Source organism: Halichoerus grypus, chromosome 7, assembly GCF_964656455.1.
Source record: "Halichoerus grypus chromosome 7, mHalGry1.hap1.1, whole genome shotgun sequence".
In the NCBI taxonomy this organism is placed as follows: domain Eukaryota; kingdom Metazoa; phylum Chordata; class Mammalia; order Carnivora; family Phocidae; genus Halichoerus; species Halichoerus grypus.
In genome coordinates this window covers 33677686-33704170 of record NC_135718.1, presented here as the reverse complement: position 1 = coordinate 33704170, position 26485 = coordinate 33677686, and the positions used below count along the sequence as shown (strand labels likewise).

General features: G+C 37.3%; 1 protein-coding gene across 2 annotated transcripts in view; it reads left to right on the top strand.

Moving 5' to 3' along the window:
• EXOC6 (exocyst complex component 6) overlaps nt 1–26485 on the top strand; it is a 211605-nt gene that overhangs the window by 183654 nt on the left and 1466 nt on the right. For both annotated transcript variants that reach the window (XM_078077357.1, XM_078077356.1), the window contains one exon: nt 25701–25813. In XM_078077357.1, the coding sequence (XP_077933483.1) occupies nt 25701–25813 (113 nt within the window). The remainder of the gene's footprint in view (nt 1–25700; nt 25814–26485) is intronic.

Here is a 26485-nt window from a genome sequence, read left to right as displayed (position 1 = left end):
CATGCATCTTTTTATTAATGGTACCCACAGAAGTTTCTCTTCCTCCAGAAGAGTTCATGGACCATTCTGAATATTAAATCAATTCTTTTTAGTTTAGTTTTCCTTTCTTAAGTATGCTCCACGCCCTTTGTGGGGCTCGAACTCACGACCCTGAGATCAAGAGTCGCATGCTCTACTGACTGGGCCAGCCAGGCACCCCAGGTTAGTTCTTTTTTTTTTTCTTTTTTAACTTTATCAGTTCCTGGAACTTGACTTGTTCTTTCTATATCCTGATCCAGTATGATCTCATTTAGTTGGAACAACAGTTTGGTCTATGCTGTTTTTTAAAGAGGCAACCGTAAACATCTCCCTTCACAAATCTGTTTTCTTACAATATATGTCATCAACACATATAGCCGTTTTTTTTCATGATGAATTGCAAATCTAGGTTTCTCAATACAATATGCTACATGAGAAGACTAAGCAGCCATTAGCCGTGGTTATTCTTTATTTAACTTTTTTTATATTCTATTACTTTGTAGAGAAATCTGTTAGGAATGATTTGTAGCTTTGTATTGATTTTCTTTTTACTCTGAACCTTTAAGTTCATTGACAGGAATTGATTGAATGTAGCTTGCATTGCATAAAGGCCCTTACGTGTCTGTGGATCAGGGGTTCTAATCTGGGGGCCACAGATTGATTTTAGGAGGTTCATGCAAAAGTTTGTATGTGCATTTTACTGAGAAGAGGGTCCAGTGTTTTCAGATTTTCAAAGGCATGACCTAACAGCAGTTATGCAGCGACCACTGCTCTAGGGAAACTGAAAGCTGTCCAGATTAAGCCAGATCACCAAGAGCTGTTCTATTTTCAGATAGTTCTTCATTTACTGAACAAATATTTGAGCACCTGCTCTGGGCACTGTTTTAAGTGCTGGAGATACAGTGGTGACCAAGACAGGCAAGATCCTTGCTCTCACAGTCTCATTTTGTTGAAGGAAAATCCACAACAAACAGTGATGATTTCTAAATAGTTTTAGATAGTTTCAAATAGATTTAGATCGTGTGAGAAAAACAAAACAGGTTAATGTTATAATGACTGGGAGTAAGGTGGACCACTTTGTACTGGGTTATCAGGGAAGACATTTAAGGAGGTGACATTTGAGTAGATATGTGAATGAAATTGGGAGATATGGGAAAATAGCATTCCTGGCAGCAGGAGGAGCAAGTGCAAAGTCCTAAGGTGCTGTCAAGAAAGAGAAAGGATAATAGTGTAGCTTTAAAGTAGTGAGCAAGGGAAAGAGAATGCAAATGAAATTGGGAAGATTATCAGAGCCAGATCATGTAGGGCCTTGAGGGCCTTGTTAAGTAGTTTGGCATGTTAATTAAGTATGATGAGAAACCATTCAAGGGTTTTAAACAAGTTAGTATCATACTCTGATTTACATCTTTAAAATATTATTCTGGGGGCACCTGGGTGGCTCATTCAGTTGAGCTTCAACTCTTGATTTCGGCTCAGGTCATGATGATCTCATGGGTTGTGAGATTGAGCCCACATCGGGCTCCGTGCTTAGTATGGAGTCTGCTGAAGATTCTCTTCCTTTGTCCTTCCCCCCACTTTCTCTCTGTCTCTCTCTCAAATAAATAAATCTTAAAAAAAAAAAAAAAAAGAGTATCCTGGCTGCTCTGAGAAGAATAGATTGAAAATGGACAAAATTAGAATCAGGATGAACAGATGATGATTTTGGTAGTCTAGGCTACTGATGATTGATTGCTGTTAATTACTGATGATGTAGTTCACAATATTTCACAGTGCCGCCTTCATGTGGACTCAGAAGTTGCTGTTTACAGTATTAGAAATAGTTGAATTTATCCTGAGTAAATAGTATTCTAGTAACTAGAATACTGTGAGTTATCTAACTAAATACATTTTCTTCATTTTGAAGCTAGAAAACTCAGTTATATAGCATAGCATCACATGCATTTTATGTACTAACCTCATCTTCTACCTTCACTTTCTCTTGGCCCTGAGTTTTCTCAGTTATTAAGTTGTGTTTATCTTGCAAGTATTTTTATAAGTTGCCTTTTAAAACCCCTTTGGAAGAAGACAGTATGAAATAAATTAAGCATTTGTTAATGGAATACTAAAACTGTTTGCTGTAAAAAGCATTATATATGTATGGATTTTTCATTTATTCCTTCTTTAACTCATTCATTTATTCAACAAATGTTTATTAAGTGCCTACCACTTAGGAAACAGAATTGAACAGTAGACAATAAAATAAGAATTAGACAATTTGAGAGATCAATGAAGATAAAGTTGAAGACTAGTAGATTCAGAAAGATATCTTGTAGTAGATTCAGAAAGATATCTTGGCTAAAGGATAGAAATTAAGGAATGTAAAAAGAAAGCCACTGAAGTATCCAAATGGTGTGTTGACGAGGACACTCTTTTGTAGGAAATCAGGAAATGGAATCGAGTCCTACTTCTCTTCGTAACTCTTGTATGACCTTGGCAAACTGTTTCCTGAACTGTTTCACTATATATTTTAATGGCTTAATGAAATCTGTGAGGAAAAATATTGTATAGTTTTCTTTTTTTTTTTTTTAAGATTTTATTTATTTATTTGAGAGAGAGAATGAGATAGAGACAGAGCATGAGAGGGGGGAGCATCAGAGGGAGAAGCAGACTTCCTGCTGAGCAGGGAGCCCGATGTGGGACTCGATCCCGGGACTCCAGGATCATGACCTGAGCTGAAGGCAGTCGCTTAACCAACTGAGCCACTCAGGCGCCCCTGTATAGTTTACTTCTGAGAGATGTTTTTCATGGGGTGCTTAATCTTCATTGCTAAAATTGGTGAATTATGTGAAGTTTGCATTGCACAAATGTCATTAATTGACTGAGCCAGCAGTTACCATCTCTTTGTACTTACCACACTTCATGAAGGTGATGGTGAGGCTGGTGTGCCAGATCTACGTAATGGTGAACTAAGAGGAGCATAGTTCTTGTAACAGTATTGTTTGGTAAGGGAAATACTCTGGAAACCCACATCCTTGTTCTCATTATTCCCCTCACTTACTTACTTTCACCCTTTTATACATAATCTGATCACCCCCTCTCCAAACTTGTAAAGTTTAGGAAAGAAGTTCAGATACACTTCACCACAGAAAGATAGATGAACCCTGATAAATATATATACTTGTGTTTGACTCAAAATGAACAACTTTGGAGTCTACCTAAAGGGACATGAATAAGACTTGGAAGTTACGAAGGAATTGTTTGGCCATAATTCTTGCTGTGGAGACTGGGCGTCTGCCAAGACTTTACTTTGAAATTTCTGTCTTCTGTTTCTAATCTTAAGGCATCATAACATACAATTCTTTTGCCACTAGTCCAGTTTGTTCTTTTATGATGAGGAAGGAGGCACTTTTAAATAACAATTATTTCCACTATAATTAAACAAATCTTCTTTTGTTTGCATTATATTTGTTACTCTATTGTATACACACTCTGCTTGCTTAAACTTGCCCCTGTGACTACTTCACAGGAACTTTCTTTAGAAGTTTTAAAGTCTTTGACTTCTTAAAGTATTAATGGGATTTGCCAAAGTTGTAGTATCCGAATGCTTGACTAGGTACAGTAGCAGGACAACAAGCTTGTTCACACAGCCCCTCCAGCAAGCATTTTTTTCTTTAGACAATCCTAAATTCATTTGAAGTGCCAAAGAATTAAAGGAAGACGTCTTTGGGTTTACTCTTGAATATAACAAGACCAGACATCTCACAAAGTTTACCTTAAGGTCCAGATATTAGAAAAGTATGCTGCCCTTTGCAAGAGCTTAGATTATGAAGGATTAGTCTGAACCTAAATGACTTTTGCCTTTTTTGTCCCTTTTTGTTCCAGTGACATAATTCTGGAGGCTTACAGTTGACGTGCTTAACTACATATATGACTTATGCTCATACTTTCAGTTATTAATATAAATTTTGAACTCATATATTTTTGTGATTATTTTGAGAGTAAAGGTTAGAGCTGTTTTGTAATTTGGAAAATTGCCCTCTAAAATGATATTTTGAAAACCAGAAAAACAAAAAAGCAAACACCATAACAGTTACAAAAATAATACATGCTCGCTGTTTTTTCTTATTTAATTTTAAGTAATTACAGACTGACAGGAAGTTACAAATATAGTTCCGTGAGGTCCCATGTATATTTTATCCAGCTTGTCCCCATTGTGACTTTTATACAACTACCTACAGTTATCAAAATCAGGAAAATGACATTGCATGTTCACTATCTAAAACAAAAAGCCAAACATGTAAAAATGTATAAAGAGAAAGTTCTCATTTTTTCCTCTTCTTTAATCTCTCAGTCATCATTGTGTTTCCCCGCAGATCTTTTAAAATGTACATTTAGTGGCGCCTGGCTGGCTCAGTTGGTAGAGCATGTGACTCTGGATCTTGGGATGATGAGTTCAAGCCCCACATTGGGTGTAGAGCTTACTGAAAAAATAATAAAAAAATGATAATAATAAAATGTACATTTAAACACACACAAAAGCACCTACTTGTGTGCACACGTGTAGAATTGTTTGCTTTGGGGGGATAAGAGGATCGTTTATGCTATAAGCTACATTTTCCCTGTAACACTACATGATTTCATATTGATAAATATAGATGTTTCATTCTTTCTCATTTCTTCATAATGTTCTATAGTATAAATATGCCGTAATTTATTTAATAAACCCCCTTTTGTTGGACATGTATGGACTGCAGTTTTTCTACACATAAATAATGCTGCAGTTAGTATCCTTATACAGATACATTGAGCACTTGTATAAGTATTTCTCTAGGCCTTTAAAAGTGGAATTACTGAGTACTATGAAAATAGCACTCAAAAAAATTGTACCAGTCAGAATTATTTTTAAGAGAAGTACTTAGCAATATGACACTAAACAAAAGTAACAGATTTATGAGAAAAAATTATTCATGTAAGTGTGTATTTGGGCAAATATGGAATATTTCTTATTTATAATATAAACATTATCATATTGTGATTAATTTTGAGGTAAATTTTCAGTGTGTTACACAAGGAGTAAATTTTTGTCTCCATAGACTGGGAATTATAAGCTGGTGTATGATGTAAAGAGAGGCAGTCCCAAATTTAAATGTTTTTAATCATCAATATTCTTTCTAATTTTTTCACTGAAAGGGATAGGTTAAAATTTTTAGAATAGTCTACTAGCAATGAAGGATAATAGTAATAGCTGGCCTTTATAAATATACACCCATTAAACTAATTATTAGATACAAACTCAGTATTGGCACTATTCAACAGGGAACTTTATTCTTCTCTCAACATTAATTTCACATATTTGCCAAACTCCCTATTATTCTTGTATAAGATATATTTTTCCCTAATAATTGTTTTCTTTTTTTGAATGGAAACATTTTTTTCTATTATAGATTTCTTTGAGTTGGGAGGATAGATTATGAGAAGTTTAAATATTTAAATGCTTTGTCAGAAAAACAGCAATAATTATTGCACTCTTTAAAATACTAATGAGTATTCTAACCAGAACCACCATATTCACCATATGATCTTTTTTGCTGTGTAAGACAAAATTCCCTACACTGCCTTTACAATATTTGCCATATCCAGTATGAATCTTACAACAATGTTCTAAAAAACTTTACCAAGAGTTCTTTTTGAAAGCAGATTGGTTATACATACAAATAAAAGGAAATCTTGTCCCCATCAAAATACCATCCACTTTCTTCAAAGAAATGGAACAAATAATCCTAAAATTTGTATGGAACCAGAAAAGACCCCGCATAGCCAGAGGAATGTTGAAAAAGAAAAGCAAAGCTGGCGGCATCACAATTCCAGACTTCCAGCTCTACTACAAAGCTGTCATCATCAAGACAGTATGGTACTGGCACAAAAACAGACACATAGATCAATGGAACAGAATAGAGAGCCCAGAAATGGACCCTCAACTCTATGGTCAACTCATCTTTGACAAAGCAGGAAAGAATGTCCAATGGCAAAAAGACAGTCTCTTCAACAAATGGTGTTGGGAAAATTGGACAGCCACATGCAGAAGAATGAAACTGGACCATTTCCTTACACCACACACAAAAATAGACTCCAAATGGTTGAAAGACCTCAATGTGAGACAGGAGTCCATCAAAATCCTAAAGGAGAACACAGGCAGCAACCTCTTCGACCTCAGCCGCAGCAACTTCTTCCTAGAAACATCGCCAAAGGCAAGGGAAGCAAGGGCAAAAATGAACTATTGGGACTTCATCAAGATAAAAAGCTTTTGCAAAGCAAAGGAAACAGTCAACAAAACCAAAAGACAACGGACAGAATGGGAGAAGATATTTGCAAATGACATATCAGATAAAGGGCTAGTATCCAAAATCTATAAAGAACTCATCAAACTCAACACCAAAAGAACAAAGAATCCAATCAAGAAATGGGCAGAAGACATGAACAGACATTTTTCCAAAGAAGACATCCAAACGGCCAACAGACACATGAAAAAGTGTTCAATATCGCTTGGCATCAGGGAAATCCAAATCAAAACCTCAATGAGATACCACCTCACACCAGTCAGAATGGCTAAAATTAACAAGTCAGGAAATGACAGATGTTGGCGGGGATGCGCAGAAAGGGGAACCCTCCTACACTGTTGGTGGGAATGCAAGCTGGTGCAGCCACTCTGGAAAACAGTATGGAGGTTCCTCAAAAAGTTGAAAATAGAGCTACCATATGATCCAGCAATTGCACTACTGGGTATTTACCCCAAAGATACAAAAGTAGGGACCCGAAAGGCTACGTGCACCCCGATGTTTATAGCAGCAATGTCCACAATAGCCAAACTGTGGAAAGAGCCAAGATGTCCATCAACAGATGAATGGATAAAGAAGATGTGGTATATATACACAATGGAATATTATGCAGCCATCAAAAGGAATAAGATCTTGCCATTTGCAACGACGTGGATGGAACTGGAGGGTATTATGCTGAGCGAAATAAGTCAAACAGAGAAAGACATGTATCATATGACCTCACTGATATGAAGAATTCTTAATCTCAGGAAACAAACTGAGGGTTGCTGGAGTGGGGGGTAGGGTGGGAGGGATGGGGTGACTGGGTGATGGACACTGGGGAGGGTATGTGTTCTGGTAAGCGCTGTAAATTGTGCAAGACTGTTGAATCTCAGATCTGTACCTCTGAAACAAATAATGCAATATATGTTAAGAAAGAAAAAAAGAAGAAGAAGAATGTAGCAGGAGGGGAAGAATGAAGAGGGGGAAATCGGAGGGGGAGAAGAACCATGAGAGACAATGGACTCTGAAAAACAAACTGAGGGTTCTAGAGGGGAGGGGGTTGGGAGGATGGGTTAGCCTGGTGATGGGTATTGAGGAGGGCACGTTCTGCATGGAGCACTGGGTGTTATGCACAAACAATGAATCATGGAACACTATATCTAAAACTAATGATGTAATGTATGGGGATTAACATAACAATAAAAAAATTAAAAAAAAAAAAGAACAAAACATCAAAAAAAAAATAAATAAAAGCATATCATATTTAAAAAAAAAAATAAATAAACCAAGAAACATGGAAATAATTTGAAAAAAAAAAAAAAAAAAAACAAATAAAAGGAAATCTTGTATAAATTAAGCCATTCTAATCTGGTTGTTTTAAGCAGTTAACTTATAAATTGAGGAAATTAGATCCTAATCCTACTTTACATATAAATTTGAACAAGACACTTAATCTCTCTGAAGCTCAGTTTCCCTTTTATAAAGTATAGAAAAGCCTGTACTTCACTGGAATGAGATGTTCAAGTGAAAAGTTGTACACAAATACAACTAATGGTCTAAAATGGAGATAAAGAAAAATTAACAGTAGGTGATTAGTGAACTTTGTGTAGAGACTCTATCAGTCTCTCAGGGTCCATTGAAGGTAATCTGTGTGTGTGAAAGGGTCCCAGACTCAAACAATATTTATGCAAAGGTTTTCCAGTGGTTTAAATTAGAAGCTTTTTCTTGTGCATTAATCTCTCTGATTTTCCTTTTGTTGCAGAAAAGACACAGTCCTTAAACTTTTTCGGCCTCTCAGAGTGTTCTATGAAATACAATTTAGTTCAGTTCAACAAGCTTTTATTGAGTATCCTGAGGGAGAAGTAAGAGCTATTATTATCTTTGCCCTTAAAGGACTCATAAGTTGGTTGGAAAGTGAAAACAAACATACCCCCAAAACTAGGTACATGTACATACTCCATGCTTTAGGAGTGAAATTTTGGGGGCCAACAGAGCCACCCATCCTCATATTTAGATGGCTGAGAGACCTCAACACTGCTAACATTCAGGTAGCATTCAGAAGGGGTGCATTCCATGTCCTATATCTATAAAACCATATACTAAAAGAAATTTAGTGGGTTTTTTGTTCAGTAGTGACTTTTTAAGAGCCAAGCGGATATGTGTCCTCATGAAAATTTTTACTAATATATATTGAAAGGATAAAATTGCTGAAAGGATTATTTGATTTTTTTCTTTTTTAATATTTTATTTATTTATTTGACAGAGAGAGAGACAGCGAGAGAGGGAACACAGCAGGGCAAGTAGGAGAGGGAGAAGCAGGCCTCCCGCCAAGCAGGGAGCCTGACGCGGGGCTTGATCCCAGGACCCTGGGATCATGACCTGAGCTGAAGGCAGACGCTTAACAACTGAGCCACCCAGGCGCCCCGGGATTATTTGGTTTGGGAATAATTTATAATATTTTTTTCCTGAACTTTCTTCTTAGGTGTACATTACAATGCTTTAGTACTTAACAGTAAGTGACAGTTTAGTCCCTAGAGTGTTTTACAATTTATAGTTCTTTCTTTGACTCTCTTTCAGTTACCTTCAGTCTTTGATTCAATGATTTTCATGGTCATGAAATCCTAAGACTTGAGAATTGGAAGATGCTTAAGACAATCTAACCAAACCTCCTACAAACTCTGCCCTTAACCAGGGCCCTTGCTGCTGCTCCTGATGTCTTGAGAAAGTCCATGTTCAAATAGAGGCTTCTTTGCCCTTTTGAAAAACCTCATGACAGCCTTCATCATTTCTTCCTGAGAGCTGGTGTTTCTAGAAGATTAAAATGTTTGCGGCACCTGGGTTGCTCAGTCAGTTAAGCGTCTACCTTCAGCTCAGGTCATGATCCCAGGGTCCTGGGATTGAGCTCCACATCGGGCTCCCTGCTGAGTGGGGAGCCTGCTTCTCCCCTGCCTGTCATTCCCCCTGCTTGTGCTTGCTCTCTCCCTCTCTCTCTCTGTGTCAAATAAATAAATAAAATCTTAAAAAAAAAAAAAAAGATTAAAATGTTTGATTATTCATTCAAGTGAGGTAATTTCTCCGTACTCTTTCCGCATCTTACTCCACTCCTGGCCTCCCGACCTTTTTACTGTCTCATTCACTCATTGTTTTGTTTACTGTGTATCTTTTCACTTCTACTCCTCTTAGGGTGTGCCATCATGAAGACATTCCAACGTAAATGGCCCTACAACTTCAGTGCTTTGGCAGAATGTTTTCCTCCCCTCTCATCTTAGAATCTTGAGGGTACGCTAACCCAGGAGCCCTCTAGTGGGAGCTAAGCACCCTTTCACAGGCTACACAGCATGAATGAGATCTGTTCTCCTAATATCGCAATTTCCATTTGTAGACCATTGTTCTTCCACTTTTGAGTGAAAGCTCCAGCCCCTTTGAGCCTCCTTCATTCATCTCTGTCACCACCAATCTATCACTGTGACTTTTTTTGTTTGTTTTTTAAAAAAGATTTTATTTTTTAAATCATCTCTACATCCAAAGTAGGGCTCACAACCCTGAGATCAAGAGCCACGTGCCCCACTGATGGAGCCAGCCAGGTGCCCCTCACTGTTGCTTTTGCAGTCGAACACTTTATCTATATTTACATGCATCCTCATTTTCCTTCCTCAGACTCATGTAATAGGTAGCCATTTTATTCACGGTTCTCTCATCTTCCAATGTCCGTGACCTCATCTTTCTATGGGACTTGTTTCATTATTCATCTGCCTTTCCTCCACTTTATCCTTTCCCTAAATACCTTAGCCTAAAACATGTTCAAATCTTTCCTACCCGAGAGAGAGAGAGAGAGAGGGCGGGCAGGGAGATATCTTCTCTAGTCTCATTCTAACATTTACAGTCTCTTTTTTCTTTTCTCCTTTGTATCCTCATTCCTTAAAAGAATTGTTTATAATTATTTCCTCATATCTCCTTCATTCCTCAGTCCACTCTCTGCTTTGCCACAGTGCTCAAACATCATTCACTTAGGTCACCAGGGAGGGCCAGAAGACCTTTTTATCCCTTATTTTATTGGTTCTTTCTGATGTGTTTGATAATTTTGATCAAATCCTCTTTAAAATTCTCTCTTCTTCGGGGTGCCTGGGTGGCTCAGTTGGTTAAGCGTCTGCCTTCAGCTCAGGTCATGAACCCAGGGTCTTGGGATTAAGCCCCACATCGAACCTGCTTTTCCCTCTCTCTCTGCTGCTCCCCCTGCTTTTGCTCACTTTTTGTCAAATAAATAAATAAAATCTTAAAAAAAAATTCTCTCATCTTCAAAGGCTATATTCTCTTAACATTCTTTTTATGTCTTTTTTGTGGCTTCCTTTTCCTGTCCCCTAAATGTTGGTATCCCTGAGGTTTTTGTCCTTAGAACTCTGCTCTGTATACACTCGGCCAGGGTGAACTCATCCACTCTCCATCAAATCTCTGGCACAAATGCTGTATGCCCTAGATATGTATGCAGTTGCTTGGTAGACATTTCCACTGGGATGTGTGTCCCACATCCTATGTGGCCAAAGCTGTCAACACATTATCTTCCCTCATTCTCAGATCAGATCTTTTCATGTTCTCTGTTACGGTTGATGGCATCACTCTGCCATGCCCCACATTCAATCATCATGGCCTAGGGAATTTTCCTCCTAAATATTTCTCAAACCCATCCTCTTCTTTCCATCCTAATTACCAGCTTACTACCTATCCATCCTCCTCTCTCTCCCGCCATAAGCACAACTGTTTCTCATCTTTGTGCCTTTTCTCATGCTGTCCCATTTGCTTGAAATACCACTGCCTTTCTCTTGATTAACTCCTTTTTTAAAAAGATTTTTATTTAGTTATTTTAGAGAGAGAGAAAGCTCAAGCGGGGGGAGAAGCAGAGAGAGAGAGAGAGGATCTCAAACAGACTCCACGCTGGGTGTGGTGCGTGACGCAGGGCTCAGTCTCACAACCCTGAGACCACAACCTGTGTTGAAACCAAGAGGCAGACGCTCAACCAACTGGGCCACCCAGACGCCCCATGATTAACTCCTTTCTGAGACTCAGTTTAGGCACTACCTCAGATGCCTTCTCGGGTTTACCTCTCACCCCCCAAACAAGATTGGATGCTCTAATAATAGCCTGTACGTAACTCCATCAGTGTAATTAGCATTTTAGTTCATAATTAGGCTTTTGTGAATATCTCTTCCATTACACTGAAGAACTCCTTGAATCCAAAGACTGGGTCATCATCATCTTTTCATTGCTAGTGTCAAATTGAGTGCTTGTCACATGCAAATATGACCCCTTCATTTTACAGAACAGGAAGTGGAGACCCAGAGTTTATCACTCCCTTAAATGAACAATTCAAAATGAAAGTAGTTTGATTAAAAAAAAACAACAAAACTGAGTTGGGAGGGAATTTAATAGGGCATGGGATACATACATTATTGGTGTCATAAGAAACAGTACTTTTTTCCAAGTGAAATATAATTGGATAAGCAAATAATATCCATAGAATATTGATTAGGTGAGGCATTGGAGGGGCTTGATTTTTCCCAAGTGGTTACAGTTTCTAACATTCTGAAGCACTGTGACCAAATAGCAGGTATTTAAAAATTATTCTTAAAAAAGGGGTGCCTGGGTAGCACAGTCGGTTGAGTGTCCGACTCTTGGTTTCAGCTCAGGTCGTGATCTCAGGGTCCTGAGATTGAGCCTAGTGTCAGGCTTTGTGCTCAGCATGGAGTCTGCTTGAGATTCTCTCTCCCTCTCCCTTAGCCTCTACCCCTGCTCTCTCTCATGCACTCTCTCTCTCAAATGAATGAATAAATCTTTTTTAAAAAATTATTCTGGGGGCACCTGGGTGGCTCAGTTGGTTAAGCGGCTGCTTTCGGCTCAGGTCATGATCTGTGTCCTGGCATCGAGTCCTGCATCGGGCTCCTGCTTCTCCCTCTGCTGCTCCCGCTGCTTGTTCTTTCTCTTCCTCTCTCTCTCTGACAAATAAATAAATAAAATCTTTTTTAAAAAATAAAAAAATTATTCTGGAAAAAAAGAAAAACTGACTCATTTTAAGTTGTAGTGTTTGTTGAGTGTTTCCTTAAAATCATTGAATACTCTGTTATTACCCCAGAGTCTTATTAAGAATGAAATTCCTTTTATGGGGCACCTGGCTGGCTCGGTCTGTAGAGACATGCAGCTCTTGATCTCAAGGGTGGGAGTTTGAGCCCCAAGTCGGGTATAGAGATTACGTAAATAAATAAAACTTTAAAAATATTTTATTAGGGGCACCTGGGTGGCTCAATCGATTAAGCGTCTGCCTTCAGCTCAGGTCATGATCCCAGGGTCCCCTTCTTCCTCCCCGTCTGCTGCTGCCACTCCCCCTGCTTGTGCTCTCTCTCTCTCTGTCAAATAAAATCTTAAAAATACATATATTTTTAAAAATTAATTTATTTTCAACCAATCTGTAAATATTTAATACTTCCAACTTTCTTACCTGTTTGTTATCCCTCTCTCCCCTTCTTTGTCCTCCTAATTATCAACAAACTTTACCCCCTCAACTGTGTTGAGGGTGCTGGGCCAAGTTCTGTTTTATGTATTACAAGGAAGAAACTGTTATTGCTTGAGTTTTTTCTGATGACCTGATGTACAATGTTAATGCAAAGTGTCAGTGGAAACAATTATTTTAACAGGATGACACAGCCTGTTTTGCTTAGAAATGTCCTAACTTCCTGTTTAGGTTATCCAGAGGTCAGGTAGGGATTTCTTTTTGCACTCCCATTATACAGATTCATATCATTCAAGCATTGTAGGACTTAGATCACAATCTATTTAATTCCACTGGCTGCATTCATCTTCCCAAGAAGATAAGTCCTTCCCCTCCTGTTTTTATTTAGTTTCTCTTTTTATATTTTAATTCTGTAACCTGTAGTGAAGGTGTGACGCCAATGGGTCTTTACCCATAGATGCTTTTTAACTAAGCTTCATCTTAAAGTTTGTTGCCCATTTTGAAGTTCATGTGGATACCTGCATTAGTCAGAATGTCACAGTGTTGTCACTGTTCCCCTGCCCCAGAAGTCTAATAACTAAGCACTCAGGCATGCATCAGGCCCCAGAGGAAGCCATGGCTACCTGCTGTGTACTCCTACCTAGTAAATCAGCTTCAGTGTATTTGATAACTGCCCTTTTTTTCAAATTTAATTATGCCTTGAGGCTGTGGAAAAACTGAATTTATCTGTTGAACCAAACTAAGCAGCAAGTGTTCTGACATGTTTATTGAGCAATTATTATACCCAACAAAAGGGAATTACATATACAATCAGGCTTGGAAGTAACTGGATAATTAAGGGTTAATAAATTGTCTAGCATAAAAGAAGTGCCTTTTAGATTCTGGAAAAGTAAACTAAATACATACCTTTTTAAATTGTTTGAATAAAGATTATAAAATCTTTATTTTTAAGATTTGGAAGAAAGAGATGAATGAGGATGCAAGCCCCCTTAAATACAAATACTCAGTGAGATAGTGTAATATTCTTTGTCTTAAATGGAGACCACAGAGATTCTTATTTTCTGTATTTCCATCATGCTAAGTATGGTAGTCTAGCTAACTCTTCATTCCTTGGGAACCCATGGCAAAATGGTAATACACCTATATTTATATTTTAGGACATAAAACTGAGACTGTATCTCTAGAAAGCAGAACAAATGAGATACACATCTGAAATTAAATTCCCCATTTCACCAGAGTGAAGTCTAGTTATGCAGTGACTGGAACAGGGTCTCCACTTTTGTCACTGCCTACTAAGGTATTACCATAGAAACTATCCTCCTTTTCCTCCTGTAGTTGTTGGAATTTAATGGTCTTGGTTTGTTTCATTTATCTCAAATGGCCTGAGTTCCATTTTAAAGAATATAATGATAAGATGACTCTAGGGGCCGAAGTATCTGATTTTAATTTTAGTTTAGCTTTGTCTTTTCAAAAGCCAAAAGTCTGTATTTATAACTAATGGCAAATTATAAACTATACATTACTTGACTTACTAATATTTTAGAGTAAAACATATGTGACTGATTTTGTTGGAGACTAAATTAATCCATCTGTTAGATTCTCCAAGCTTTCATTTGCCTTATTTTAAATCACAACTGTGGGGAAGAGGGGAGAGAAACATCCACTTAGATTCACAAATTTTTAAAAAGTGGTTATTAAAAAATAAAAAAAAGTGGTTATTCCCTCCCTCTTTCTCTTCTTATCAATTAAAGTTTATTTAAAGGAGTACATAATGAAGCTCCAGCCTAGTCTAGCTCCCTTCATTCAAGCAAGTACTATATCCTGGAGTACAGACACATTGTATATTAATTTTTCTTCATTGGCTAATCATATTATCTTCCTTCATTGTTCTAGGTCTTACACAATTTATACAAACAGATCTTATTTCTCCATAGCTTTGTTAAAGCAAAATGACTTACAGAGAGAATTAAAAGTCTAGTAAATACCTCTCATCATGAGATTCAGGGTTTGATTTTCTGAGTATTGGAAGTAAGAGCTTTATTGGTGAAGTAATTACATAAACTACTTGTTACATAAGTGTGGCAGATGACATAATGAATCTGGACAGAAAATTGAATGTATGACCTGGGAATGTTTATTTAACATGTTTGATGGTGGCATCACTGGTTTACAAAAGGTAATCTCGGGAGCAGAACTTTGGTTGTGAAATATTTTTAGTGCATTCTATAGTCAATAAATAGACTAGTCTAGCTTTCAGAATAATTATAAGGTGTCACTAAAAATTCAGAGATGTTTTAGTTATGAATAGTTCACATTAAAGTAAATAACATAGCTGGGCGCCTGGGTGGCTCAGTTGGTTAAGCAACTGCCTTCGGCTCAGGTCATGATCCTGGAGTCCCGGGATCGAGTCCCGCATCGGGCTCCCTGCTCGGCAGGGAGTCTGCTTCTCCCTCTGACCCTCCTCCCTCTCATGCTCTCTGTCTCTCATTCTCTCTCTCTCAAATAAATAAATAAAATCTAAAAAAAAAAAAAAAAAAGTAAATAACATTGCTATCTTATTAGTATATAAGATGTGAGTTCAGCATAGACTTATAAAATTCTGTGTCACAAGGTAACATATACAGTCCATCTCAACATACATTTACTTGGTGCCTACTGTATACCAGATACTGGGCCAAATGTGAAGATACAGATATAAGCAACACAAATTGCCAGCTTTGAGGCGCTTACAAAGTACATTATTAGGAGGAAGTAAAGGCACTTCAACTGTTGGGATACTGGAAAGAGACTGGGCTGAAATAGCAGTGAATCACCCAATCTACAAAAGGAATTGATATTTAATTCTTTAATGGGTTGGTAGACACATCAATATACTGTGAAAAATCCTGTGATAGAGATGTGGCAGGAGCTCTGAGGACATGAAAGGAACAGAAAACCCAACCCAAGCCCTGGGGGGCTTCTTGAGAGAGGCAGGATTTAAATTTTAAGAAATTTAAATTTTATGGAATAAATAAGAGTTACCTGGGTGATGAAGGAGGGGAAGGGGACTCCACACAGAGGAAAAGAAAATGAGCAACATCCTGGGGGTCATCATGGTATTTAAGAGAATTCCTTGTTTAGGAGCTTAAATTACAAGGCAGGAGAGGAAGCCAAAAGGTTTACCTTGTAAGGGCCAAGGGTCAGCATCCCGAGATGGGCCACTTTGGCATGAACATTATTTTGGGCTAAAAGCAATCAAAACCCAGCAGATACAGGAAAAGCTCCTTACCTCCCCCTCAACTGCCTGCTTGTACCAGGAAGAGAACTATTAACAGACTCCCTTTTACCTAAGAAACTTCTCTGCATAATAGGGCAACATTTGTTTTCCAAACATCTCCTTTTACCTTCCTGCTAATGGTCCTTCTTCCCTTTGTATTCTCAGACCCTACTGCTATCTCTAGCTCATTTAAGCTTCATGTTGCCTCATTGTCTTTGGAATTTCCATGTCTGTGTAGATTCTCCATAGGTAAGCTATTAAATTTAATTTTCTCCACTTAATCTGTCTCATTGCAATTTGATTCTTAGTCCAGTTAGGAGGACCTTGAAGGGCAGAGGAAATTCTTTCTCCCCAACAATCTGGATTAGGTGCAAGATCCCTTTGCATTTCATGTTAAAGAACTTGAGATTTATCTTGAAGAAGTTGGGAAGCCATTGACTGTTTTAAGTAAGTGAATGGTATGATCACATTTGTATTTTAGCTGGATCTCTCTGGCAGCAGTGTGGAGATTGATGGATCTGGGGTATTAGAAGGGAGAGGCAGAGCAGGATAGGTGATACCAAAGGCCCCAGGGTAGAGATTATGATACCTGAACTAGGATAGTAGTAGTAGTAGGGATGGAAAGTAGGAAGCAAGTGAATTCAAGAAATATTTAGGAAGTTAAGTTGGCACAATTTGACAACAAGTTAGATGCCAGAGTTGTGAAAGAGAGGAGTCAAAACAGACTGAATGATGGGACGCCGGGGTGGCTCAGTTGGTTGAGCATGTAACTCTTGATCTCAGTTCAGGTCTTGATCCCAGGGTTGTGAGTTCAAGCCCCACATTGGGCTCCATACTGGGCATGGAGCCTACTTAAAAACAAACTAACAGACAAACAGGGTACCTGCTGGTCTCAGCCAAAACAGACTGAATGCAGATTTCTGGTTTGGGTAATTAGGTAAATGCTGTTGTTCAATATGTAACCCAGCTTTTAATATCAGGAAGCTGAATTAGGTATTCTCATGACTGAAGAAAAACAAGCCAAGTATATATGTAAAGGTATTAATAAAAATCAAAATCATACTTAACTATTTGAGGTAAATGTACCTGAGGAAACTATGAAATTTTCTTTCCTGTTTTGGATAATTATAGGGATTTTGCTTTTCATAAATAGAGGCTAGAAAAATTCTTGATAATAATTTCATTAACATATTTCAGCATTTATAAAGAACTTTTAGGAAACTTTAGTTAAATATCTATTGTTATTTGGGTTTAAATATATAAGTAATTTAAACCCCAATTGCCAAAGAATTATTTTAAAACTCAACCATATAAGATGTTAATTTCTTATGTTACTAATGGAGAGTCAGAAGATCCTCTTAAAAGCTTATGTAACAAATTCTACTCCCAGGTATATACCCAAGAAAAATAAAAACATATCCACACAAAAACTTGTACATGAATGTTCACAGCAGTATCGTTCATAATAGCTGAAAAACGGAAATAACCCAGATGTCCATTAACTGATGAATGGATGAACAAAATGTGGCATATCCATACAATAGAATATTATTTGACAATAAAAAGGAATGAAGTAATGACATATGCTACAACATGGATGACCCTTGAAAACATTATGCTAATTGACAGAAACTTGTTACAAAAGGCCACATGTTATATGACTCCTGTTTGGAGAGTGACTGCTGATGGTATGGGGTGATAAAAATGTTCTAAAATTGATGGAGATGGCTGCACAACTCCAAGAATATATTCAAAACCATTGATTTGTACACTTTAAATGGATGAATTGTATGTGAAATACATTTCAAAGCTGCCTTAAAAATTTTTGTAAAAGTAACAGAACAAGAAATAGCAGTTTAATTATATTAAAGTTATAAAAGCAAAAATAGAGAAAAATTGTGATAGCAATCAAAAAATAGGAAGGTTGTCTAAGTAAGGTAAACTGTCATATGTGATAGCTGCAAGCTGATAAATCAAAAATTAGAAAAATAGGTGTATTTAGAGACACTGAATTAAACAGAAGGAGTTAAATGTGATTGCCTCTAAGAATGGGAAGGGTGGGGCAGGGGACTTTGGTTTTTATGATTATTAACCATGTATTACTTGGTAAAATTAATTTTTATAAATTAACCACAGAAAATCATACATATGTGTGTATTTGTATGCCATTTTAGCCATGATAGTGACCAAAAAATTAAAGATAAAGCAAATGTGGGTGTGTATAAATCTGATTATGTAAATTCCATTTTTTGCCTCTTTTCCCAAATTCCAAACCAACCCAAGGAGTTTATCTAGGAGTACTACATAGCTTACCATCAAAAATACTTTGAGAACATTCTCCTTCTGCTGTGTGCAGTTCACTCTAGTGAAATGACCTGAGGAGGTCGATGCCTTTAAGCAGTCTCTGCAGAGTGCTGTGCCCAGAGCTTGCTCCTGGTCCTACGTATTGGGAGTGGAAAAGCCAGCGGAGAACAGGTTTGGCAAATGGGACATTTGAAGAGGGTAGGTGTGGGTTAGGGGTCATGTGTATCAGAGAGCATGAGGCAGCTTGAGGGCAATTAACACTGAAGGCAAAAAGTGAGGTGAGCGGAGGCATAATACTGCTTCTTTACAGTTTTTGGCTAGGCCCTTTCTGGCTACTACTTAAACTTCTCTTCTGTGCCTCATGTGGAGTTTTCCATATGTGGTGTTTTCTCAGATAGTTGGAAAGGGGGTAAAGCCAAGAGCTTTAAAAATCATATTGAGCTCATCATTTGATTTCAACATCTATTTAGAAAAAGGACTTGTATTTTCCCCCATTGGGACTGATTTAGTAAGACCCATTTTTCTTGAACCCCAGCGCCTAATTGCTCATATTTCTTCATTAAAGCTGTGTTATGGTTCAGGATTTTCATTGCTGTTTACATCTCTGAAGTGCTCTAGGAACCCTTGCATTGTTGGAGGGAGAGGAAAAATGATCTGCTTTACTTTTGGAATCTGCAAAGCAACTCTGAGGTCCCAGGTGGATTTGGTGTTTGGAAAAGGGAATTTGGGGGACTAAGGTTGACCTGAGCCCCCAGGTCACTGTTCACATTTACAAAAGCAAACCTGGTATCCCCAATTGCTTTTCTCTTGAGGTTGGCTTAGCTTTATTTATCTTCTGTCTTGGGTCACTGCCCCTGAGGTGCTTCAAAAGCAAAACCCAAAAGACTCAAAACAAAGAAAGCTAAACCAGATTCAAGGAAAAAGTGACCTGGCACTCTGGGTTCACTTTTACAAAGGCAAAAAGTCACTTCAAGAGTTCCACAGAATGGTTTTAAGTCGGCCTAGATTCATTGTGTCATTTGCACAAAGTGATCTCAACAGGTCCAAGACCCCAAGTTTCTTGGGTGGAGACTGGGAGTGAGACTTAGGATGAGAAACTGTCAGCAAGCCAGATGCTTTGACACAAACGAATTCTTCAGTGATTCTGAAGTGATTCAACTATTTTGAGCATATAAATGGGACCACCCATGCAACCATATCTTTCCTTAAGCTAAATCTTTTTGTTTGCTGGACACACACAGGGAATGCTGAGGAAGTGAAACTTACCACTCACTTACAGATATTGGCATAAGTCCACTTTATGTTATCAGATTAGTTATGAAGGGTATTTTTGAATCCTTGGTGAAAAAAGAAGTTAGGATACTAATTTTAGATAATCTTATAAATCATGATGAGATAGAACTAAGGCATCTTATTTTGCTATTCATTTTTGTATGATCCATACTTTGCTTACTTCCCAAAAGGATTTAAGGTAGAATTATTTTACTTGACTATTGGAACAAACCCATTTATAGAACTTAATACCAATTTTCATTATAATATGCCTGACTTTATCCTTTAATAAGTAATTGTAAACTTGCTTTTGAATAATCTAGGGAAGATTTTTGTTTTTGTTCATGTTTGATCTACATCTTTGAATATCAGGTATATTTGTTAATAAATTCACCTGTTGAGACTGTGTCTTACTGTTTATTTACAAGACTGAGAGAGATTTTGTGTAATTAATAACAAATGTATTATTTGTGTACTGCCATCTGAAAGGGAGCAGAGCTTAAGGTAGAGAAGTGAGGTTTTCCATAACTTAGGTTTTAATATTAAGGTTATAGTACATCCTGTGAAACCTGACCAAATGTGAGAGAGAGACCCCAAGGCTATGATTGTGTGTGGAGTGAAGATGAGTGTCAGTGGTTTTTTTCTCGCACCACTCCACTTTCCTCATCCCTTCCTATCACACTCTGGCTCCAGAGCAGGCATGTTCTTTTTAAACTATTCCAAAGATCAGGGATCATGAGCAGGCATGGGTAGCAGCCTATAAAATGGGCTCATTGCATAACTCTGGCCTGGCATAAGGTTAGGGTAGGACCCAAGAATAATGTCCTAGTTTTGTGTTACATCTTTTACTTCAATAGAACTGTACTTTAACTCGCCCCCCCTGTGGCTGATTCTGAATTTTATGCCCCCTGTAACTTCCCTTCCCCCTCCATTCAATATCTCCTATTGTCCAGTTGCCCCTTTGCCCTGTACATGCTTCTCATCTTCCCCAATCCAGCCCCTCCTCCTTGCAGGATTCTTTCTCCTGCAGTCCCTCTGTCCTTCCCTCCCTCTTTCCATATACCCTTCAATTATTCTCCAAGCAATGAGAAATATAGCTTCAGTTGATAATAAAAAAAAAAAAGAACTGTACTTTAAAAATGTGAAAAAATGGGATTACATCAAACTGCAAAGCTTTTGCACAGCAAAGGAGACCATCAACAAAACAAAAAGGCAAGCTATCTAATGGGTGAAGATATTTGCAAATCATAGATTCGATAAAGGGTTAATATCCAAAATATATTTAAAAAAAACTTACACAACTGACTGTCAACCCCCCAAAACAATCCAGGACTTGAATAGACATTTTTCCAAAGAAGATACATAGATGGCCAATGGGCACATGAAAAAATGCTAAACATCACTAATGGTCAGGAAAACGCAAATCAAAATTACAATGAGATTTCCCCTCACACCTATGAGAAAGACAAAGAAATAGCAAGTGTTGGCAAGGATGTGGAGAAAAGGAAACCGTGTGCCCTGCTGGTAGGAATGTAAATTGGTGCAGCCACCATGGACAGCAGTGTGGAGGTTCTTCAAAAAATTAAAAATAGAACTGCCATAAGATCCAGCAATTCCAGGGCATCTGGGTGGCAGTTGAGCATCTGGCTCAGGTCATGATCTCGGGGTTGTGAGATCGAACCCCTCCGTCAGGCTCCGTGCTGGGTGTGGATCCAGCAATCCCACTTCTGGATATTTATCCAAAGGAAACAAAAACACCAATTTAAAGAGATATATGCACCCAGTATGTCCACTGTGGCATAACTTGCAGTCGCCAAGATGTGGAAGCAACTGAAGTGTCTGTCAGTAGATAAATGGATAAAGAAGCTGTGGGAGATATATGGAATATATATAATGGAATATTGCTCAGCCATAAAAAGAAATGAAATCTTGCCATTTGTGACAACATGAATGGACCTAGAGGGTATTATGCTAAATGAAGTAATTCAGAGAAAAACAAATACTGTATGATTTCACTTATATGTGGAATCTAAAAAAACAAGTGAGCAAACAAAACAGAAACAGACTCATAGATACAGGAGACAAACTGTTGGTTACCAGAGTGGGGAGTGGTTTCGGAGTGGGTGAAATAAGTAAAAGGGATTAACAGGTACAAACTTCCAGTTGTAAAATAAATAAGTCACGGGGATGTAATGTACAACATCGGATATATAGTCAGTAATATTGTAATAACTTTGTATGGTGACGGATGGTAACTAGACTTACCTTGGGGTTCATTTTGTGATGTATAAAAATATCAAATCACTACGATGTATACCTGAAACCCATGGGATATTGTATGGCAATTATACTTCAATTTAAAGTGAAATAGGACCTTGTAATAATTACGGATGAGGGACACTGATAGACCATTCAGAAATATTAGAGAAAGAATTGCTTCTTTCTCTAGAAAGATCATTTAACTCTTACTTACATTAGATCCAAGTCTTTATCATGAGGGAATCTATTTTCTTTACCAGTGCCCCAGGGAAAAGCCTGGGAGCAGTGGAGGGAAGTCAATTGACTACATTCACTTGCCCTAGTTTGCCCACAGGCCAGCGCTGGCGTTTCTCAGAGAGCTGTGAGCATAAGCCAAAGAAGTCTGTAGGGTGCTTGTTTTTTAATACTCTGAAAAGCCTAGGAAAAAGCTCCCGGGTAAACTTGGGATGGTCTGGCATCATCAATCAGTAAGTTATTTCTTGAATGTCTACTGAGGGGTTACACTCTGCTGAACACACTTCATGTGTTTGCCTGCCTAGCTTTATGAAGTTTGTTTCTATTTACTTATTAAATGCAGTATTATGCATTTGAAAAATCCTTACACACATGGAAATGAGAAATCAGAATAGGAGGGCAGTGTGCTTCCTGGCCCGATATTTCTTCTGCACCCGTATCCATGCATCCTTTGGGGCACAGACACAGAAATGGTGCTCGAGTCTACAGCCACTGGGTTCGTGGGCTGAGAATAATGAGCAAGCAGTCACTGGCTCCTACAGAAATCAGCAGCTTCTGTCTTAATATTAAATTGACTGTAGCAGGGCGCCTGTGCGGCTTAGTCAGTTACGCGGCTGCCTTTGGCTCAGCTCCTGATCTCAGGGTCCTGGGATCAGGCCCTGGTAGGGTAGGGCTCCCTGCTCAGCGGGAAGCCTGCTTCTCTCTCTCCCTCTGCTCCTTCCCCGTGTTTATGCCCTCTCTCTCTCAAATAAATAAATAAAATCTTCAAAAATAAATAAAATAGATTGTAGCTTCCCTGTATGTTAACTGGAAATTAAATAAAAACATCAAAACATTGTTTCCTTGTTAACTGTCACCTCCCCACTTTCCCCACTTTAAACTCTAGAAGGACAGGGACCATTTGTCTCATTCAGTACTGCATCTCTAGCCTAGCACAGTAACTAGCACATTATAGGTGGGCAGTCAATATTTGTTGAATGAATAAATGAATCTTACCTAGATCATTAGCCTTTTTTCCACATTGGCAGTGAGTTCCTTAACCATGAATGTTCAACCTTATGCAGATTTCCATAGATATCTACAAGTTAATGATGCACAATGTATATTTCTATAAAATACTCGCGTAAATTTAAAGGCATGTAGATTAGACTTGTTGACATGTAGGCAGGCAGGTTAAATTTTATGGTTCCTGTACTTTCCTGTGATAAGAGATTTGCATATGAGTATCTGACCACATGTGAATATTTCTTTATCTAGGAGAGTCTGTTTTTTGCTGTTTTGTAGAAGAACCAGTTCTGTATTCACTGTTGGAGTTGGTGTAGGTTTTAAATTCATTAAAGAGACTCCTCCTTTCCCACCCGGGGGTAGATCAGCCCAAGAGAAAAAGAGACTTATTTTAAGGCCTCTTCCTCTTCCAAATCCCAAAGGTCATGTTGCTAATGCCTTTTGGAAAGAAAGGGAGATTACAGCCGGTGTATTAAGTGGTTACTTTCTGCTGACTGTATGCATGCCCACACATACTTGTGTAAACACACACTTAACCTAAAAGAGGAGTCCTTCAAAATGAGGCTCTTGTTAACAACTGTGTGAGGACTATTTATTATAGAAATTTATTTTAATGTATAAATATGTAAACCTTATTTCTAAATCTAGAGTTAATACATAGCCATTGTGGAATATTATGAAAATGAAGAATTCAGTAAGTTACCCATAACCCCACCACACAAATAACAACCATTCTTAACATTCTCGAAAATTTTCTCCCATTCTTTTTTGATGGGTGTTTATGTAATTTTAGTAGGAACGTTTATCACAAGCATCTTACCAAGACACTTAAAATTTTGTGTAAACATCAATTCTAATAACTACATAATACTCATTTTAACAGATATACCTCACTACTTAACCATTCTCTTAATATTGAGATTTGGGCTATTTTCAGGCTTTTCCCCCCACCTTTGGTTTTTTGATAACACAGTTAACATTTTTGAGATTAACATCATTATTCTCTACCTTTATTATTGTTTCCCGAGGTTTGATTCCTAGAACTAGGATTACTGAATCAAAGAGAATGGCCATTTTTGTAGGGTTCTTAAACATGTATTATAAAATCACATTCCAGAGATGTTATGCCGATTTTCATTTTCACTGTCAGTGTGTGAAAGTTAACTTTTCCCTCTTTGTGAAAGTTGCTTGTTGCTAAGCAACAGTCAAAAATTACACAGAAGTTAAAATAAATTTTAAACTTTAAATAACTTTTCTTTTCCAGACAGTATATTCTTTTAACATCGTTTCAGTGTAGTTTTTGTACCAATATCTTAACTTTTGATATACCCTAGGATGTTGTCCAAAAGAAAATAGAGTGGCTTTTAATATACTAGTTACTATTTTCATGATGGAATTTTCACCCTTGTATGGGAACGTCTCTACTAATAGCTGTATATTGGATGGGAAAAGAGTCAGACAAGTCCATTACCTTCCTAAAGAAGAGCTATTTTTTTGTAACCTTTCTTTAGGTTTTAATCACCCCAGAAGTTTTATCCCTCCCAGAGTCCGTGGGTTGGCTCACATGGATCCTATGAGTAAATACAAATGCTTCCTTCAATTGAAAGCAAAACCAATACACCCTTTACTTATAAAGTGAGTTAAAACAAGAAGAATAATATAAAAACTGAAGGAAGGTAGTAAGTAAAGTATTTAGCTTTCTGAAACAATTCAAATGGGGATAGGAAGTTGGTTTTAAATGGCTTAAAGGAGATTAGGGTTTTAAAGTTGGATAAGGAGTTTGGTGCTTTGGTTTAGGCACAGCGTTGCTTTTAAAAGATTACTTCCATATTTGACAACAATTCTAACTGGAGATTATAAAGCAAATAGTCAATTTTAAGACACTACGGAATACAAGAGGGCTTCTTTTTGTTGTTGTTTGTTTATACAAAATGATTGCCTAGAGTTAACAGGCTGAGTCCTGAAGCCCTTATTTCATAATACTGCTGAGGATCTATCACCAGGGAGAATCCAGCAGAGGTTGTTTAATGCACTTAATTGAGATTATCTAAGCTTTTGGTTTAAATTACTTTGGGAAAAGTCTAGGTACAAACGGCTTCTTTGAAAGGTAAACATACTTAACCTCTAAGAAAAAAGGTTCAATTTAAGTTCTTTGAAATTCTTCAAACAGGTAGTAGCACCAGCCCTTATTAATTAAATTGGAGTATGAACTGAATAATGAGTAAAGATTAAATCTCTATACATCAGGTACAAGTGTTAATATAATTCTATTAATAGTATTTTCATTATTTTATAATTGCTTGAGAATGCAATCAGGTATTGTATTAGAAAAGCAACACCTGACAATTTTAGTAATTTTCAAAAGTAAAAAGATACTATGTGCTGTTTTGGTTATACAGTATAGTTAATGATAAAGTTTTAAAAATGAATTCCTTACTCTGTTCCATCTAAAAAGCAGGTCATCATTAAAGTGGATCAAGAATGGCATATACTGTATGTATTAGCTATGGGTAAATAGTCAAAAGTTGGTTTAACATTTTTGCCCTATCTTCCTCAGCTCCTTGACCTGTTTATGGTTTGGGATTGGTCTACTTATCTAGCTGATTATGGACAGCCAGCTTCTAAGTACCTTCGGGTGAATCCAAACACAGCTCTTACTCTTTTGGAGAAGTAAGTATATTCTGAAGACTTTTTTGCACAACATTATAGCATTTTGTGATTTAGTGATGCTCGAACAACTAGAGACTTTCAACAAAAGAGAAATGTCTAAATGGAGCTTAAAAGCTCAGTCCATTTTAATGACCAAAACATAAGCCTCTTTCTTTCCTGGTTGTAGTGTTGGTGTAGTTTTATGAGATTGCTGTTTCTGTTGATGTGAACAAAATTTTGGTGCATCTTGTCCAATTAAAAATAATAGAAGTTTAGTTGTTACTTTTCCCCTCATTATGTGGCAGATTTTCTTTTCACTTAATCACATTTCATTTTAGGTATCACTATTAAAATTTTCTATTTTTGAATTAAAAATGTATATTATTTTCCCACATTTCAGAATATCTGTGATATATTTGATTTCAGAGGACAAAAGGAACTGTTTAAAATAAATGTAAATTTATTTTACCATGCCATGAAACACTAGTGAGGCCAAAAACAAAAAACAAAAAACGCTGCTTTAAATTTTCTAATGTTATTTTTCTTTCACCTTGTCTTGCTATGAATGTGATTTGCAGAGTCCATAGAGGGTATGTATTTTAGCCTACATTATGGAATGATATTAGAAAATAGTATGATATTAGAAAACTTAACATACTTTAGATTTACATACTAATGCAAAACCCCACTTCA